Genomic DNA, 18,893 nt, shown 5'->3' on the forward strand with positions numbered 1-18,893 from the left:
ACCTGATTTGACTTTTTGATACCTGATTTTGACAAGCCAGAAAAGACTTTGATAACCTGATTTGACTTTTTGATACCTGATTTTGACAAGCTGCTTACCGATTTTTGACAAAGGATCCTGGAAGAAAAACTGAAAGCTGTAAATAACTGCTGAAAGAAGATTTTTGTTTTGTTTAGATTTTTGCTGCCCTTTTTCTAAATTTCTCTTCTGCTTTGTGATTCTTTGCAGATCATGAGTAACATTAGCCAGCAGGGTAGGAAAAATAGGTGCTGTAAATATATGAGTATTGGTTTGGCGATTGTATGTGGGATATTGTTTGTGGTATTGATTGTGGGAATGTCTGTTCTTGATAAGACCAAAGCCAACCATACTTCTCCTTTTGAAGCAACTACTGCACTAACAACAATAGAGAAGTTTAGGTTAGATGAGAAGTATTTGCATAAGGGTACTAATGCCCAAGGGGAACTTTCTTCTATTGTCTTGTATCGCTTGCTGAGTGAGTATGTTGAGACAATGGATGCAAGGAGTTGTTATGTGTGTACACAAATTCCTTCATTAGTCGAAGAAGGAGTTACTTATCACAGTTTGCCTCTCACTTATGGGATACATTGTAGTCTGTTACTAACAAGATTCTGTAACCAAGAGTACATCAAGTACTTTTACTCTAACCACGATGTGGTGTTTTAGTTTTTCCCTATAATTAGGTATTTGAGCAGAGTAGTTAAGGATAATGACATAGCATTAGTTAGAGGTTTCTTTGAACCTACATTAACATTCGCCATGGCTTATGCACACCGCAACAACTTGACATGCTTGCTTACACCTTTAGAGAAGAGCTTCTTAGATCACACAGGTGACAGGAGAAAGGCATTGAAGGAGAAGTTATAAAAAGGCTTGGAGAAAAGGACTTACAAGAATGATTATGCTTATAGTGCAATTAAAACACAAAGGAAATTAGCTTTAGATGCGAAACATATAGGGAAACGTTGTACGTATAGGCCTAAATCACGCACTGACACTTTATTTGTGGGAACAAGTGAATGTAAACATGTGTTTTTGTTTCAGAGTAAATAGACAGGATCCAGCGATTCCTGGTATATATTACATGTGTGGTCCTAATGCTTATTACCATCTTCAAAGAGGATGGTATTATTTGGGAATAGTTTTCCAAAAGATTTTTCAAATGGATGACTTGAAGAAGTTTCCAAAATTGACTGAATTAGATCATATGAGACACAGGAGAGAGTATCCTTCTGGTATAGTGGGAGATAAATTTGGAGCAATAATTCCTTCAGTGGGAATTGTTCTGAATTCGATAAACATTTGAAAGTTGTCTACTATTGTGGATAACATGTTGACAAACTTTTCAGGAGCCATGCTCCTGATAGATACTGAATTAGCTGCTGAAAGAGCTATGACTCTTTAAAGCCTGCTTGCTTTAGACATTCTTTTAGCAAAGGATGGTGGAGTTTGTAGAATGCTTAAATCTAGGCACTGTTGTTCGTTCCTTCCTGATAATGGTAGAGAAATTAGAAGCTTACTTACTAATTTGACTAATGAAAGTGCGGATTTGAAAGAATTGAAAGAAGCAGGGGTTTGGGAGAAGGTTGGTAAAGGTTTTGCTTCAGTGGGAAATTGGGTCAGCAACATTGGTTAAGGGATCTTATTGAAATTTTTACACAGGATGTTATTTATCGTGGTTTATGGAATATGGGGAATATGTAAATTGCGTAAAAGAATACAATTGAAAAGGTCAAAGAATATTCAGAGGAGGGAAGAATAGAAAAGGGAAAACTTGTTTAGGGAAAATTAAAAAAGAAAACAAAGATTTGAAGGGATTGAAATGACAGAATTTTAGGTGATGCAAAAATTTGTGAGTGATAGTTTATTGTGATGACACATTTAGGCCCTCATTATGAACACGGCGGTCGAAAGCGCCGTGTTCATGCTGGCGGTCAAACTACTGACCACCAGCATCCCCGGATCTCCGCCGGTCATATAATGAACATTCTTGTGGGCCGGCGGGTTTCTGCCCGCCGGCCCACAGGAATGCCTGGCCGGGACACTGATCCATGTGGAGCCCCCGCCAATGCCTCTGTGCGGCAGGTGCAGCTGCACCCATCGCGCAGATCACTGCCCGAAAATCGGGCAGTGACCTGCGCGATGGGGCACTGCACAGGGGCCCCTGCACTGCCCATGCCAAGTGCATGCCAAGTGCATGGGCAGTGCAGGGGCCCCCAGGGGTGCCCGGTGCACCCCCTCCACCAGCCTCCCCGCTAGGGCAAGGCTGGAGGATTAGGAATCATTATCCGAGGGGCAGCACCGCTGCCCTGTCGGATAATGATTCTGACCGCCGCCAGGCTGCCTGACAGAAGCAGCCTGGTGAAGAGTGAGGGCCCGTCATGCCGGCTGGTGGGTTTTCCTGCAACCGCCGGCATGGCGGGCCACACCGCCATGTTGAAAAGGACCACCTTAGTCATCAGAGGAGGGATTGCTAAAGCAGGTATTCTAATAAAAAATATTAAAGAATATTAATGTATTCTGAGTAATGTATTCGCGTAGAAAATGTATTAATATAGAGGAAAATAATGAACACATTTGGAAATGTGAAACATGAGTGGTCACCAATGTTCACAAAGTGTACTTATTAATGGCTTATTAATGAAATATGGAGCTTTTGTTTGATTAATGTAGTAATATGTGATATTAGGGGTTATGCATTATGTAGTAGCTTTATCAATTGCAGGCCTTAACTTAGCGGAGGTCTTGGCCTAGTTGCATAATAAAATGTTTGCTTAGAGAATTAAATTGTAATTTTCCACTGAGCTGACTAAATGTGCTCGTAGCTAAAAGCCTTTCTCTTGAGAACCGCTTGCTAGAAGATGTTGTTCTTGTAAAATTTAACAGTATAGGTGTAATGAGTGAAAAACTGACTTTCTCAGGAGGAGAACAATAGAGACACTGACTGGAGTACAAGCTGCAACAATATTGTTACCTGACGAGTCGTATGATGAGGACATTACAAGAGAAGCCATTCAGCGACATGTGAACTCTGTACTAGTAGAAATTATAGATTTGATATTTTCGTTTTTTTGGACAAAGTGTGAACATGCTATTCCTTGACCAATAGGGACTTGGGAAGTAATTTTAGGAAATCTAACTTAGCCGGACTGCACTGGTGGAAGACAGCGCATTTGCCCATTTTCTTTCTTTCCGAAAGGCCATTATTTTACTAAGCATCTTGAAAAGAGACATGCTTTACTTAAAGGCTTTGTGTTTTCTGAACTTTGTTGCTGAATCCTGATGCCTCGCTGACCAAACTGATGTCCTGAAGACGAAAACTATTTAGCTTGTCGATCCACTTGAGGAGAGGTATACTGTTACGCATGTGTTTTGATATGCTGATTCGTTTTTTTTCTTTCTGGGTACCAACTGCACTATTTTGATAGAGCCATAGTTAGATGTATTCTAAATCTGTGTTGACTAAAATGTTTGCATGAAGCCTAACATGCTAATGCTAATCTGGTGTTAAATAAGGATCCTCATTAACGAAAGTCTGCTATAGGGAGCAATATTCGCTTGCGCAATTGTTCTTGTTATTAATTTGCACTGTAACCTTAAAATGTGTAATTTTTCAAGTTTTGATTAGATTACGTTTCTTTCGCCACTTTGGACAGCCAGTGATGTTTCTGTATATTCATCATTTGATTTTGAGATCTTCTTACGTGACATTAGCATTGTTAATATAGGGAAATAAATATTCTAACTTTTACTAAAAAGGTATGGTTATTCATGACTAAAAGGTAATGGTGTGTGATAATTACTGACTCCAATTGATTATATATATGTTATTGATTATCATTGATCATTGATGTTATTGATTGGTTATTGATTATTGATCTGCATGTACTGGACCTATGATGGGAACATCTTAAATGCGAGTCAAAAAGTTCATCGACTTATTCGCGTACCCTTGTAAGTTCACTTATTAAGGTCCGACGCGCTAACATTATATAAAGGTACAAAGCACGAGCAGACAACAGCTGTGAGTTTGAGGGCCGTAAACCGATCTCACGTGCATAGATTAAAAAAAAAGCCTACACACGAATCACCAGTGTCAAATTTCTTCTGCTTTCTGTGTTGTTAGTTTATTTTTTGAAGTGGTTTAGGTGTTCTCTTCACGAATTCCAGACATCAATGTTAACAGCCCACCCAATATATGTTTTGTCTCAGAAAAATAGGGGACTTTTGCAAGGCTGTTAAGAAGTTGTACATGTATCAACATGTTGTTGAAAGGTTGTGCATATATTAGACTTTCTCCATTTTATCTAGACTTTCACCATGTTATCTACTGAAAAGCAGTGTTTAGAATAAATGAAAAAGGTATTATCTGAAGAAAAATAAATAGCTGGTTTGGTCAGACAGTGAAAGTCGTAAAAATAGGTTTTAATCAACTTATATGCACAACTCATTTCACAGAAAATCCAAAATGTACAGTACCAACTTAATAAGCCAAGGCTGGCAAAACTCTATTTTGGAGAATTCCCAAAACATTTTTCATTGAGAATATGGAAGATATTTAACAAAAGAAAACACCCACCAAGAAAAGGAAACAGGGAAGTGGCACAAGAAAACAAGGTGAAAAATGTTAATGGGATGGGTTGATGATATTAGGGTTAAGCTAGTGGTAGGAATACCAGGGCATAGGTATGGATAGAGGCACATGGGCATAGGTAATTGTAATTGGTAACAGGATATAGGTGGGGTAGAGGTAGGTATAGGCAGGTGGTTAGAGAAACTAGAGTGTAGTTAGGTATAAAGGTAACATTATGGGTAGGGATAGAAACGCAAGGATATACTCACGGGTGTAAGACAGGGGTACAGCTGAAGACAGGAGAAGTGAACAGGACACAGAAACAGCAATAAAGAAAATAAGAAAGAAAGACAGGAGACAGGTAGGGTGAGGAAGGAGAAGGGTAGATCGGGAGATAAAAGAGAAAGTATGTGATCCTAAATAACATACAAGCTGCAAGAGAGTTTTGACTTCAAGGGCATTCTGCAAGATGGATTCAAAATTATGAATGCCATTCATTTCAGAAACATCGAGGAAGCAGGATTAAAAATGAACATTGCTACTGGCCTTCCAGCCTCCCTTAAACACAGCAATACAAGATCTAGGCAGCAGGCAGTTGGTACACAGAGGAACTCAGACTGATGAAACAACACTGTCAATCAACCAGGTCACAAATGGATAATGAGCCAGGACAATGGAGACAGGAGCTCTTTCAATCCCATTCTAAGGCACTAAGAACAAATCACCCATGCCACCAAACCTTCCCCTCAGGTTAACAGCTTTGATGCCAGCACTAAGAGAAGCAAAGAAATCTTCACCGTTATGAAGGATTTCTCACCTCATCTGCGGCCACCTCCAACTCGACCACCCTGTCGCAGGACTTCTGCAACAATCTCTTTCAATTCATCAACCACAAAATCACTGCCTTTTACAGCAACCTCAACTCTCAAATGGACCCAACAGATCTCAGCAAACGCCTTCTGTTCTTATCCATAGAAGCAATGTTAACCATATGGCCTGTGATCACCCCAGAAGAAACCGCTGCCACCATGAATTCCTTCCATGAAGGCCCTATTGGATCCCTGCTCCATCACATCTTTTGTATAGGACTGTAACCCATCAGCACCATGCTCCCAACTATTTTGAATACCTCCACCTCTTCTGCAACCTCCCCAGATGCTTGGAAACATGCATCTGTCCTCCGATTGCTGAAGAAATCCACTGCGGATCCTTCAACACTCAACAACTACAGATCAACCTCCCTGCTACCATTCTCAGACAAGGTCTTAGAGGAAACCATTTATAGATACCTCATTGAATACCTCAATGACCATTAACTCCTTGGCACCACTCAGCCTAGTTTCAGACCCAACCACAGTATGGGAACTGCCCTAATAGCTGCTATGGATGACATCTGCATGACTCTGGTTGAAGAGACACAGCACCCCTCTTCTTCCTTGGCCTCTCTGCGCCATTTGACACTATCTCTTACCCCACCCTCATCCAACTCATAGACAACATCAGAATTTAAGGACATGAACTCTGAAGGAAGAGCTCAGTCAGTCAGTCTGGCACCGTAGACCTCAGGAGCTTGCAACCGCATCTTCAGATTCCGCGAGAACCTTGCCTGAGCACAACCCGGTTCAATGCATAATGATCCCTTTTGCCAGCATCATCCACTCTTTTGCCAGCCATGTCCTCTCCAATGCCAACAACATGCAACTCATTTGCTCCCTCCTGGACAAGATGCCTAGTACCTGGATCAAGTTTAATGGCTGAATTACTGAAATTGCCCACTGAATAAAGACCAGCTGTCTGAAGTGAAACACCGACAAGACTGAAATCATGATCTCTGGAAGAGCACTTCACTGTGGGATTCCAGCTGGTGGCCAACAGAGCTAGAACTGACCAGGCCAAGAACCTCAGGATCATCATACACAGCAAACTTGACATAACTGCGAATGTCAATGCCATCACCTCCTTATGCTTCAATACCCTGAAGATGCTGAGGATGATTTTCAAACAGCTACTAATTAGCCCCCGCTAAATTGTCATGCTCGTCAGAAGCAGGCTGGACTATGGAAACACCCTCTTTGCTGAGATCAACAAAAACCTCACCAGAAGGCTGCAGAACATTCAGAACTCAGCAGCCAGAATTATTCTCAAACTCCTCACTGCACTCACATCACACCACACCTGAAGGAGCTCTCTTGTGTCCCTATGCACATGCAAGCATATTTCGAACTCATCACCCACGTTTTCAAGGCAGTCCATAACACTGACCCAGCATACCCCAACAATCACGCTAACGTTTGTGCTATTTTTGACTGAAAAGGAAGCAACATATACATTTTACTTGCACTTCCTGAAATATTAGAGGTGCAGAAGTGATTTTGACTCAAAATATTGAAGTAGATGGGAGTGGTAAGGTCTCTAGTCATAACAATTTGAATTCAGACTGCATCATTGGAACAATCACTATCAGGAGCTTGTACACATTGCTACAAAAAGCTATTATAACCCCTCCCCCCGAGGGACAGCACTTAATTTATATAAGAAATATTTATAGTAAGGTCAGTGAAAAGTTATACATATTTGGTATACAACACACACCCTACGACGTAGCACTTCTCCTACCTTATACAATATATTTTACATCTTGCCCTGTATTATATGGTACAAGTGTCAATGAGGTAGGCTTTGTAGGCCTGACCTGTAGTGGAGAAGGTTATTTTTATCTGCCCATTTTCAGGTAGTAGTGCTGTCTCCTTTTTCTGCATTAATCTAAAGGATGGAGCCTCCCAGGGGTCATTTTTCTCCCCATTCCTTTTCAACCTTCATGTAATGCCTCTGACAATCAGAAAGATTGTGGTAGGAGACAGAAATGGGTCACGGTTGCCCCACATTTGACCATGGAACACGGGTCCCTGACCACTTTGGGAACCTCTATGAAAATCTGGGGTTCATGGTCAACAAATAACTGTCAATAGAGAATGATTTGAAGTGCTTTCCTCTTGCTTTTTCACCTTAAGCACCTAAGACATTCTTTCACATGCTGACTTATCCTTAACACATTATGATGACAAATGCAATGGCTGTCTCATGTTGAAAATCTATTGTGGACGATACCAATACTTCCAGTCATCTTTTGTTCAGCCCATTGCTCATCATTGGGTTGTTTTCCTCAGTCTAATTCCTGTATATTATTAAATGGTTTTCCATCTTCTTCTGTTTGTCACTGCCCTAGAGCAAAGGTTATTTATCATTCTTTGATTGGATGACTTGTATCCTTCTGCAGCTCCAGAAAAGGGAACTATTTTTTCTATTGTATTCAGCACTCCAATGAAGAGCAGATGTTTTCTTACTTTCTCCCCCGATTCCTACTACCTGCATCAAATTCTCGACTGATGTACTTTCCATGTTCCTCTTCCAACCCTATTTCTGCCATCCCTCATCAGACCACTTGACTTAAAATATTTCTCTGTTGCACCATTTGTTGCTCATGTTGCACACCAATGTTAATTTTCCTCCATCTACCCGTACTTGTTCCCCCTCCTCATAGCTGTTTTTAAACATTATTTTGTGTTTGGACCTAGCAGATGTAATTTGCTTCCAAGCCAATTCTTTCTTAAATATAAGCATTTTGTTTTGCTTTTTATATTTTTCACGTTGCGGCTTCAAGTTAGGGACCTGACATATTTGAACAGTAAATTAAAACAAAGAGATTTGAGTGCACCAAAAACGGTGATGCATACACACATATGCATCATGACGGTGGGCCTATCATAGCCTTAGGCTGCATACATTTGTTTGAGTGATGACGGATTGCACTTTGTTATGCTGATGCAAAGTAATGCAATTCAAAGGCACTATTAGAATTCAGTCTACCTTAGAATGCAAGCTAGCTTGTGCACTTCTTTGCTGGCCCATAAGATACAGTGCTACAGGCCAGATCCTCCACTTGTGTCTACAACACATCACTGCCCAGTTTTCAAAGGTTGTCTGTCCTCTTAGGTGGGGCTGCTGGGGCCTTTGTCACACCCCTGATGGGTCGACCACAAGCTTTTCTTTGATGACACCTTCGTTGGCGCAGCCGATTGAAAGCTTTCTCCAGTGGCCCGACAGAGGGGCCATCAGAGGAAGGGCATTGCACTGCCTGTGCTATTCAGGGAGATCAGAGTCCTTTTCTTATTTTCTGTCTGACGGTGAGTGACGGAAAAAATACATAATGATCACCACACCCTGGGAAAAAAAATCCAGGATGTGTGGGTCATTATCATTAGTCTTCTGTTATTTAGAACAAACACCCAAAGCGTGAACATTTAAAAGTTTGGTTAGCAGTCGTTAAAATTGATGGCGCCGACCCACCAACCTTTTTGTATTTTTAAGGGAACCGGGCCAGTGGTCACCTCTAAATATGACGGAAAGAGTACTGACAGGATGGTAGAGGTTATGTACTCACCATTCTGACAGACACTACTCCGTACACCAAAGAATAACTCAGACCTTAAAATCCATGGTTATCGATTTTTTTACCAGGACATACCTGTGTTTAGCTGGCTGTAAATTTTCTGCTAAATTTCATTTTCCAATCTATTCCATTAAATCAGCCAATTCAACAGCGCACAGTGCTAAATCTAAAAACAACAAATCAAATAATATACAAGACATTTTCTAGCTCATACATCAATAGGTGAGTACATATCATAAAGTATTTACAACAAACGCAGCTTTGTATAAAAATGAGGGGCATATTTACAAGTCCCTAGCACCTCCTTGCGTCGCCCTATCAACATTTCTTTTACAGTAAGGAAGCGTCAAGAAGGCCTTTTCCCCGTTCCAGATTTACAAAGTACCTCAATGCAAACATTGCTCCAATTTGTAGCCCCTTAAGCCACATTATGCCTGCGACAGGCATAATGTATGAACGGGGGTGTTCCCCCATTAGGAGGACCAGAAAAACAGTGCAGTCAAATTTATGAGATTTCACTGCGCCATTTTTCTCGTCATTTTTAACACCTGTCCAAGCTAGGCCTTAAAGTGATGCTCTCATTGTTTCCAATGGGCCGCCCCACGCAGGACTAGCACCATAATTTTGTGTGCTAGTCGACCAATGCGCGACAATAGCATAAAAAATGTTGATGCTTTTGTCCTAATGTGCGCCATGGTGTTCCGTCATGTAAATACGGTGCACCATGGTGACCTTAGTGCGGTCAGGGTGGAGGAAAAGAAGTGGGCCATCATAGCTGATGTTCCAGTTTCTTGTAAATATGCCCCGGTGTGTTCCAGTTTACTTCATCGGCACAGGGCTGCAAAATGAAAGTCTGTGTCACTACTGAGCAGATAGAGTCTTTAACACTATCTGGTTTATTTGCTATAAAAAGTCAACCTTGAATCTGTGCTACAGAGAAGGATTGTATTTGCTGAATTTAAAAATAAAACATATAAGGCCTTAAACAAACTGTTTGCTCTCGCTCTGCTCGTATTAAAGGGTCATAAGAAGATTACCCATATATATCCTCAATTCGTGTTCATTGAATGAAACCTCTTAAAAAGCCCTCTTCCTTTACACTATAAGAATACTGATTTACTTGGCACATTAGGATGCAAATCTGAACCGATACACAGACAATATAAATAAAAATCCACTTACCAAATGGTTCAATTATTGTGCGATTCAAATATTTCTTACATGCATAGGGCAGACTGGATTTACAGGGAAAAGTCTGCCAAGAGAGTAGCTTAGAATTAAATACTCCACAGTGCTTTTCTGTAAATGGACCACGTGATACGTCTGAAGCCCAAGAATGAAAATGGTACAATTAGCACAAAAGTTAAAATACAAATTGTCCTCTTTTAAAATCACAAAATCAAATACATATCACAATATTTTTCTCATTTCCAGTATTTCCTACAAGGTCCATATTGTATTGTAATAGTATTTATATAGCACTTACTACCCCTGACGAGGCGTCAAATCGCTTTTCAGCGAGTAGCACGCTACTCTGGAACCCAAAAGAAATTAGTGGTGGATTAGTATAGGGAAATACAGGATTAGTATTATTAAGAGTTAATTAAGCAGAGGATATGTGATTTTGTTAGTTGGATTGACTAGAGTAATGGAGGGATAGAGGAGGGAAGAAACCAGAAGTGTTAATTAGGAGTTTATAGAATATGATGAGGCTTGGGATGAGTAAAGGAGAGATGGAGGAGGGAAGAGTCTGTGGAAAGGGTTAGGGAGATCATAGTAGCAGGAGGGGATTTGGATGAGTCAAAGTTGAGATAAATGAGGGAGAATTTAGTAGGGTTGTTTAGGAGATTATGGTAGTAAACTGAGGTTTGGGGTGAGCTAGATGTGGTAGAGAAGGGAAGAGCTGAGGCAGAGCTATTTTGGAGATGAAAGTAGTAGAATGGGTTTGGGATGAGTTAGAGTGGGGATGGAGGATAGCTTGATAGAGACATAGGGTGATGGGGAAACAGAGTAAAGCTTACAGGAGAGTACATTTATATTTTTTAGTTATTTATTATATATATATATATATATGTATATATGTACATATAGATATATATTTGTATTTTAATTTTCTTTTATTTATATATTATTAATATTTATATATTTTTAACTTTCATTTAATTATGTATACATTGAATTTTATTTATAGATTTTATTTTATTTATTTTTATGTAATTATCCTTTAGTACAGTAGGACTAGAGTAATAAATAGATATGTAAATACATAGTAAGAGAATATATGTGCAAGGAATATAATAATGGGTATAATAATATGAGACGAAAAGTAGTATTGTATAAACACAGACTTTCAAGATTTGTAATATTTGAAGTTAATTAATAAGTGCACTTTTCTAACATTTATTTATCTTGCCTCAATTTTTGAATAACAAAATGGTTATGATAATAAATATTTGATCAGTGTGAGATAGAAATGAAAGCAGGGATTCATAAGTGTCTGATATAACAACTCATCTAGGAGCTATGCAATGACCTATGAACATGTTAGTCATAGAATAATATAAACATACATATGTATATACACACACATATATATACACACACACACACACACATATACATGTATTTAACTGTGAGTAAACATATATTTGTTAAACAGGCTGAAAGAGTGTGTGTATAATTTATTATCATGACATAGTAACAATATATATTTCTTAAAGAACTATGCACATAATCAGATTATAAATATTGAGCAACACAGGCATATGCAGTCCATTTCTGTTTGGATATGGTGGTTATGAAGGAAAGAGCCAACTCTTGAGTGGTCTTCTGAAGGCAAGATATTCATCTGTGGATCTTATATTTGGCGGCAATGAATTCCATAGTTTGGCTGCTTGGACAGAGAAGGATGTACCACCTATTGTATTTTTCTTGTATGGTGGTGTTCTGAGGCGGGGTGCCAATCTTGAGCAGAGGATTCTTTGTTGAAGGTATTTGGTTATTTTGTTTCTGCTAAAAAGCATTCCTGTTCCATGAATAGCTTTGTGGGTGATACAAAGCAGCTTCAAGGTGGATCTTCTGGCAACGGGTAATCAGTGTAGTACTCTCAAGGCAGGGGAGATGTGGGCTTGTGGCCTTACATGTAATAGTAGCCTGGCAGCGGAGTTCTGTAGTTTTTCATAATAGATAGAGATGATCCACAATAGAGGCCATTGGCATAACCCAGTTTGGATACTACAAGAGAGATAGGAGCCTGTACCTTGTGTGGGAATCCAAGGTGGGGGAAGATGTGTTGTGAAGTCTTCAAGGTGATGCAGCTTAATTGTACTAATTTGTCCACCTGGGCATTCATTGTTAACTTGGAGTCCATGGTATTTCAAGGTTTTTAACTTTCTTGGATACTTGGGGAGGTAGTCCGAGATTGTCAGGCCAGGCGCGCGGTGGGTTATAATTTTTCCAGTCATCACATGTAGTTCCATTTTGAAAGAGCTTAGTTTGACAAGGCTCCAAGTCATCCACTGATCAATGGCTCTGAGGAAACTGAGATTTGTGAGTTTTCAATGTCTTTGGGGCATTCCAATTTAAGTAATATTTGTGTGTCATCTGCATAGTTGTTTCATGTGAGTTGAAAATCACTGATCAGGTCTGGTAATGACATAATGTAGATGTTGAAAAGCAACTGTAAGATTATTGATCCTTGGGGTACTCCTGCTTTTGTGAGGTAGGGTTTGGACGAGAAGGGGGGAGAATAGATAATATTCTGTTTTGAAGGTAGGATGTATTCCAGTCGGGAGCAGTCCTTTCTATGCGAGTTTCGTGGAGTCTTTGAATTAGCGTGTCGTGGTCAACAGTATCAAAGGCAGCTGAGAGGTCCAAGAGAAGTAGTGCAGCAACTCCATTGCGGTCATCTGTGTTTTTAAGATCATCCCAGATTGCTATTCATGCTGATCCAATGCTTCTTCCTGGGTGGAATCCAGTTTGGTAGTCTGAAAGTATGCAATTGTTTTCAATGAACTGTGACACCTTGGTAAATGCTGCTCTTTCTTTCAGTTTGCCCAGGAAAGGCCCATTTGTGATTGGTCTGGAGTTGTTGAGGTCCTGCGGGTCTAGGTTTGTTTTGTTTAATAAAAGATGTATGTACACCTTTTTCAGGTCTTCAGGAAAAGTTCCTGTATTTAAAGAGTTATTGATGATTCTTCTTACAGGTGTGGCAGCAGAAGTAGATAAAAGAATGTTCTTGGAAGATGTGTGGTGGACAAGGGTCAGAAGGGCAACCAGAAGGCCTGCTTGCTTTGATCAAGTCCATACATTTACCTTGTGATATTTGTTTGAAGGAGGCTGGGCTGGTTTATTCTTGGAGGGGATTTTTGGAAAGTGGTTGGTGCTGATGGTTTTCTTCAGTTTTAAACAAGAGTCTAATGTGTCTGCCTTGGTTGTGTAACGAGTAGCCGGTTTGTTTGTAAAATCTTGAATAGTGTGATGACTTCCTTCCATACATTTAGGTTTTTGAAATTCATTTAGAAATTTAGGAATTTCTTTGGTTTCTGATTTAGCATTTAGAGTTCTGTCTGAGTAGTACATTTTCCTAGCTTTTTTGATGGATGATTTGTATATTCTGTTAAGTTTGTGTAGCTGATGTTTGTCTTGAATGTTATTTGTTTTGAGCCAGGTCAGTTACAACCTTTTGATTTGTTCCTTTACCTTTTTAAGTTGTGTGATTCTCCAAGGTGTTGGTTTTCTTTTGTCCTGTTTAGTTTTTCTGAGTGGTATTAGTATATCGAAAGCTTCCTGTAGCCACTCATAAAGGTTTGGAACAGAATTAACTGTAGCCAAATCTGTTTTGGCTGTTAGATGAGTTTCTAATTCTTTAAAATTTAGTTTGCTTCATGGTTGAAAGATGCATGTATGTAAGTTGCTATGGGTGTGTTGATTTGGGGTGTTTTATGTTGGAAAGTTATCAAATGGTGGTCTGACCATGTGATTGGTATGATGCTATGAATGGTAACTAGCTCAGACTTCGCAGAAATAGCATCTAGGATGTGCCCAGCAATGTGTGTGGGATTGTGTACAATCTAGTGTAGGGTCAATGCGAGTAGGCCAGTGGTGATAGCTTTAGGATGGGGCACCTTGGGTTTGTCAAACCAAATGTTTAGGTCCCGAAGAATGCATAGGTTTGAATATAATGTTATAAGCTTTGAGACTGTATCTATAAAAGTGTCTGGGAATGTTGAGTGGTTAGGAGGAGGTCTGTAAAGGAGTAGACAGTTCCAGGAGGAACTTGGAGCAGGGTTGCATCTGGTGAGGAGGGCCTCACAACCTAGTATGGAAATGTTGTCTGTTTTACTGAGCTTTAATGTTTTTTTTAATATAATCGCTAGTCCACCTCATCTCTTGCCAATACGGTTTTGTGTGATAGTTTTATAGCCCAGACGAACAGCTTCATGAAATACTGGGGTCACATCATCTCCCAACCATGATTCCATTTTGAATAGTAAGTCAGTTTGTGTGTCTGTGAGCAGGTTGTAGATGTGGTGCTTGTTTTTGAGAGGATCGAGCACTTATGAACAGGCAGTTCAGAAAATGTGTGTTTGTGGCAGTGCTGGGTTTTTTGGAGAAGGATGAGCAGTAAATTTTGAGCTTGTAGCAGGTGTGTTGTTATTAGTTGTGAAAACTGTGTGAGGGTCACAATAGTCCTGTTTTTCAATATAGTGTTCCTCTTCCAGCAGGCCTAGGAGGTATTTTTTTGGGTATTTGTGTGTTGGTGATGGACTTGGTGGCTGAGCGAGACATGAAGAATGAACTTTTGTTTGTAGAGTAGCCTTTTTATGTAATAGACTAGGGGATGGGAAGTTTTTAAAAGTGGCACGTTGTTTTTTTTTGTTTGCATCTGATTAGTGTAGAAGGAGTATGGGTTAGGGGTGGTGGAGGAGCATGTGGATCATAATGCAAGGCTAGATATTGTGCAATGGATGAAAGACGGGAGAATGAATGTTTCTGTATTGGGGTGCTTGTGGTAGATGTTTGTGAAGAGTGAGAATGTAGGGGTAAAGATTGGTCAGGATTTGTATTCTTTGTGTAGTCATGAGGGTGGGAGTCGGTGTGACAAAAGGTATTATGAAAGTGTGTGTTATTTTGATGTTCTGATGTGTGTGGTGTGTTTTGTTTTTGTGGACTAATGAGAGGAGATATTGATATAGTGGTTTTCTGTGAAGGATTTATATGTGAGTTAGTGCTAGTAAGTGGTATTAGAATATTATAGGGGGTGTTGTGTTTTGGAGAAGAGTGTATGAGGTGTATAGGAGGGGATGGATGTAGGTCAGGGGTGTTTGTGTTAGTTAGAGTTAGAAAGATGTAATATGTGTGGTGCAGTGGAGTGTGAGGATTATATGGTTGTGTGTAATTGGTGAAGAGAGGGTGAGGATGTTTGTAGATGGTATTTTGGAAGGATGGGTTTAGATATTGTCATGATAAAAGGGGATCTGGCAAGAGCAAACAGAGGTTATTGCTGATGGTTTGTATGAACAGGGAGTGTGTATCTGGATGGTTGAAAGTAATGTATAAAGTAGTTTTCAGTTGTGTGGGTGATGGCAGGTTGTGTTAGTGGGAATGGACAGAGTAGTTTCTGCTATGGGAATGAAGGTGTTTTACTGTTGTAGGTGTGGTGGATATGTGTTTAGGTGTAATATATGGGGTTTGTGTTAGTTGATGAGACATTGCAATCTGTATGAGCTCAGTTTGAGATGCATGAGTTGGATGTCTTTTCTGATAATATGTTTGCATGTTGATGGATATGTAGTGAGTAAGATCCTTTGTGGTAAAAGGAAAATTGGGCAGTATATATGGACCTAGGCCCGACCAGTCCCAAACAGGCCCAAACAAGCAAATGCTCTTGTCCTCTCCGCCCTTAGCCTCAATGCCTGGGCTGAGACACCCTGAGCCCTAGTCTTAAATAGCCCTACTAGCCAATAGAAACCTAGCCCTAACCCTAACCAATCAGATTCGTAACCCTAAACCCCACAACCAATGCGATACCCAACCCTATTCACCAATCATTACTCTAGTCCTGAAAACCTATCACAACCCCCAACCCTAAAAACACGAACCAAAAATGATCCCAACCCTAGTACCAATCACAACCCCAACCCTAGTACCAATCACAAACGGAACCCTGAAAAAACGAACCAGTAAGAATCCCAACCCTAGTACCAATCACAACCTTAAAGTTGAAAGCACAAACCAATAAGAATCCCAACCCTAGTACCAATCACAACCCCAACTCTAAAACACAAACCAATAAGAATCTCAACCCTAGTACCAATCACAACCCCAACTCTAAAAGCATGAACCAATAAGTATCTCAACCCTAGTAACAGTCACAACCCCCAACCCTAAAAGCATTAACCAATAGGATTCTCAAATCTAGTACCAATCACAACCCCTAAAAGCTCCCAACCCTAAAAGCATGAACCAGTAGGAATCTCAACCCTAGTCCAATCACAACACCAACCTTAAAAGCATGAAGCAATAAGAATCCCAACCCTAGTACCAATCACAACTCCAACCCGAAAAGCACGAACCAATAAGAATCCCAACCCTAGTATCAATCACAACCCCAACCTGAAAAGCACAAACCAATAAGAATCCCAACCCTAGTACCAATCACAACCTCAACCCTAAAAGCACAAACCAATAATAATCCCAACCCTAGCACCAATCAGAACCCCAACCCTAGAAGAATAAACCAATAAGAATCCCAACCCTAGTACCAATCACAAACCCAACCCTAAAAGGATGAACCAATAAGAATCCCAACCCTAGTACCAATCACAACCCCAACCCTAAAAGCATGAACCAATAGGAATCTCAACCCTAGTACCAATCACAACACCAACCCTAATCCATAGGCCAATTGAAATACTAATCCCAACAGCCAATCACAACAACATAAGCAACAACCTATAGAAACGTATATAAGGGCCAAGTCAATTGCAGTCCAAGCCCCTGTGGGGACGGAGGAGGGAGCTGCTGCTCTATTCAGAATCTCCTTGGATACAGACCGGCCGAATCCACAGCTAGCAGAGTCTACTTTCCAGGTAAGGGAGAGATTGTAAAAACACTGAAATACTGCTTGTCGTGCACTCAGATATGTGGCTTTTCCAAGGCAAAAACAGGTGATGCAGACAGTTTCTAAACACAATTTAAATAACAGAAACAGATTAAGCAATCTCCTAAACACACTCTGGTTAGCCACTGAGGTGTATGTAGCCTGTTTACTTAAAAAAGAGGGGAGTGGCTTTATGCAGTCTTTAGTCACAAACTAGGAGGGAAATTTCAAACAATCATGGCTCAGAAAACAGCAGTTTAAAAAGGCCAAGCTGCCTGAAACACAGGGAGCCTACAGTAAATAGAAATGGGTAGCAGTACAAAACACTGTTTAAAAAATAACAAGATTTTCCCAGAAAGTCTGGGGCTCCATTAAAAGGGGCGCAGCTTAGACAGTGAGATTTGGGAGTGTGAATCTCAAATTTCTCAACTAAAAAAGCAGTGAGCCACAGAGAATGTGTCAAAGGTGACTAACCCGTTCTGTGCTCAGGACGTAATGGTTACGTCCTGAGGCACAGTGCTGCTGTGCCCAGGACGTAAACATTACGTCCTGGTCATGGAGCCCAGAGGGAGCACTAGCGCTCCCTCTGTGGGGTTATAGTCAGGGATGGAAGGGGAAGCCCTTCCCATTCCATCCCTGACCCCCCAAGCCCCCCCTGTGACGTCAGCGCTCTAGTGCATGCTGATTGGTCACAGGGTCTCCCTGCTCGCGCTGGAAGCATTTCTCTTTCAATCCCGTGGGGGAGGCCCGGAGAGGCTTCAAAGCGAAGGAATTGTATTTCCTTCCCTTTGAAGTCTCTCCCAGGGTTTCAAAAGCCAGATTGCTTGCAATCCGGCTTTTGAAACCCCACTAGACACCAGGGATTTTTTTTTTTTTTAAATGGACATAAGGGAGCGACCCCTTGGGCAAGGGTCGCTCCCAGGGGGGGCATTTTTTTGGGAAGGCCTTTTCAGCCCCCCCTGGGGGCAGAAACCTCTAGGCACCAGGGATCTTTTTTTTTTCTTTTTTCTTTTTGTTATGTTTTTTTTTTTTTTAGGTGGGGAAGGACCCCTTAGGCAAGGGTCGCTCCCCTAGGGGAGAAAATCATTTTAGGCCATTTCTGACCCCTGGGGGGTAGATCAGCCTATTTTGAATAGGCTGATCTGCCCCCAAGGGGGGCAGAAACCACTAGGCACCAGGGATTTTTTGGTTTACAAATGGGGAGCGACCCCTTGGACAAGGGTCGCTCTCCTGGAGGGGCAAATTGTATTTAGGCCATTTCTGCCCACTTTGGGGGCAGATCGGCCGATTTTAGGTCTATCTGCCCCCAAGGAGGGCAGAAACCACTAGGCACCAGGGATCTTTTTTTTTTGCGTCGTCACGCAAGCGGAGCGACCTTGTAGGCAATTGGTATTAGGCCGATCTGCATCCGGGGGGGGCAGAAACCTCTAGGCGCCAGGGCAAATTAATTTTTCTGTTTTTTTGTTTGTTTGTTTTTTTAGAGATGGGGAGCGACCCATTAGGCAAGGGTCGCTCCCCTGGGGGGCAAATTGTATTTAGACCATTTCTGCCCCCCTTGGCAGCAGATTGCCCGATTTTGTATCAATCTGCCCTCAAGGGGGCAGAAACCACTAGGCACCGGGGATTTTTTTTTGGCGCCAATGTCACGCAGGGGGAGCGACCCCGTAGGCAAGGGTCGCTCCGGGGGGGGGATTGGGGGGTCAAATTTATTTTAGGCCACTTCTGCCCCCCCGGGGGCAGATCGG

General features: G+C 41.1%; 1 protein-coding gene across 1 annotated transcript in view; it reads right to left on the reverse strand.

Moving 5' to 3' along the window:
- Positions 1–18,893, reverse strand: part of PLA2R1 (phospholipase A2 receptor 1) — a 1,061,792-nt gene that overhangs the window by 676,489 nt on the left and 366,410 nt on the right. Inside the window, exon 6 of the mRNA XM_069224206.1 lies at positions 10,227–10,367. Coding sequence (XP_069080307.1) covers positions 10,227–10,367 — 141 coding nt within the window. The remainder of the gene's footprint in view (positions 1–10,226; positions 10,368–18,893) is intronic.

This window comes from Pleurodeles waltl, chromosome 3_1 (assembly GCF_031143425.1).
Source record: "Pleurodeles waltl isolate 20211129_DDA chromosome 3_1, aPleWal1.hap1.20221129, whole genome shotgun sequence".
Classification (NCBI taxonomy): domain Eukaryota; kingdom Metazoa; phylum Chordata; class Amphibia; order Caudata; family Salamandridae; genus Pleurodeles; species Pleurodeles waltl.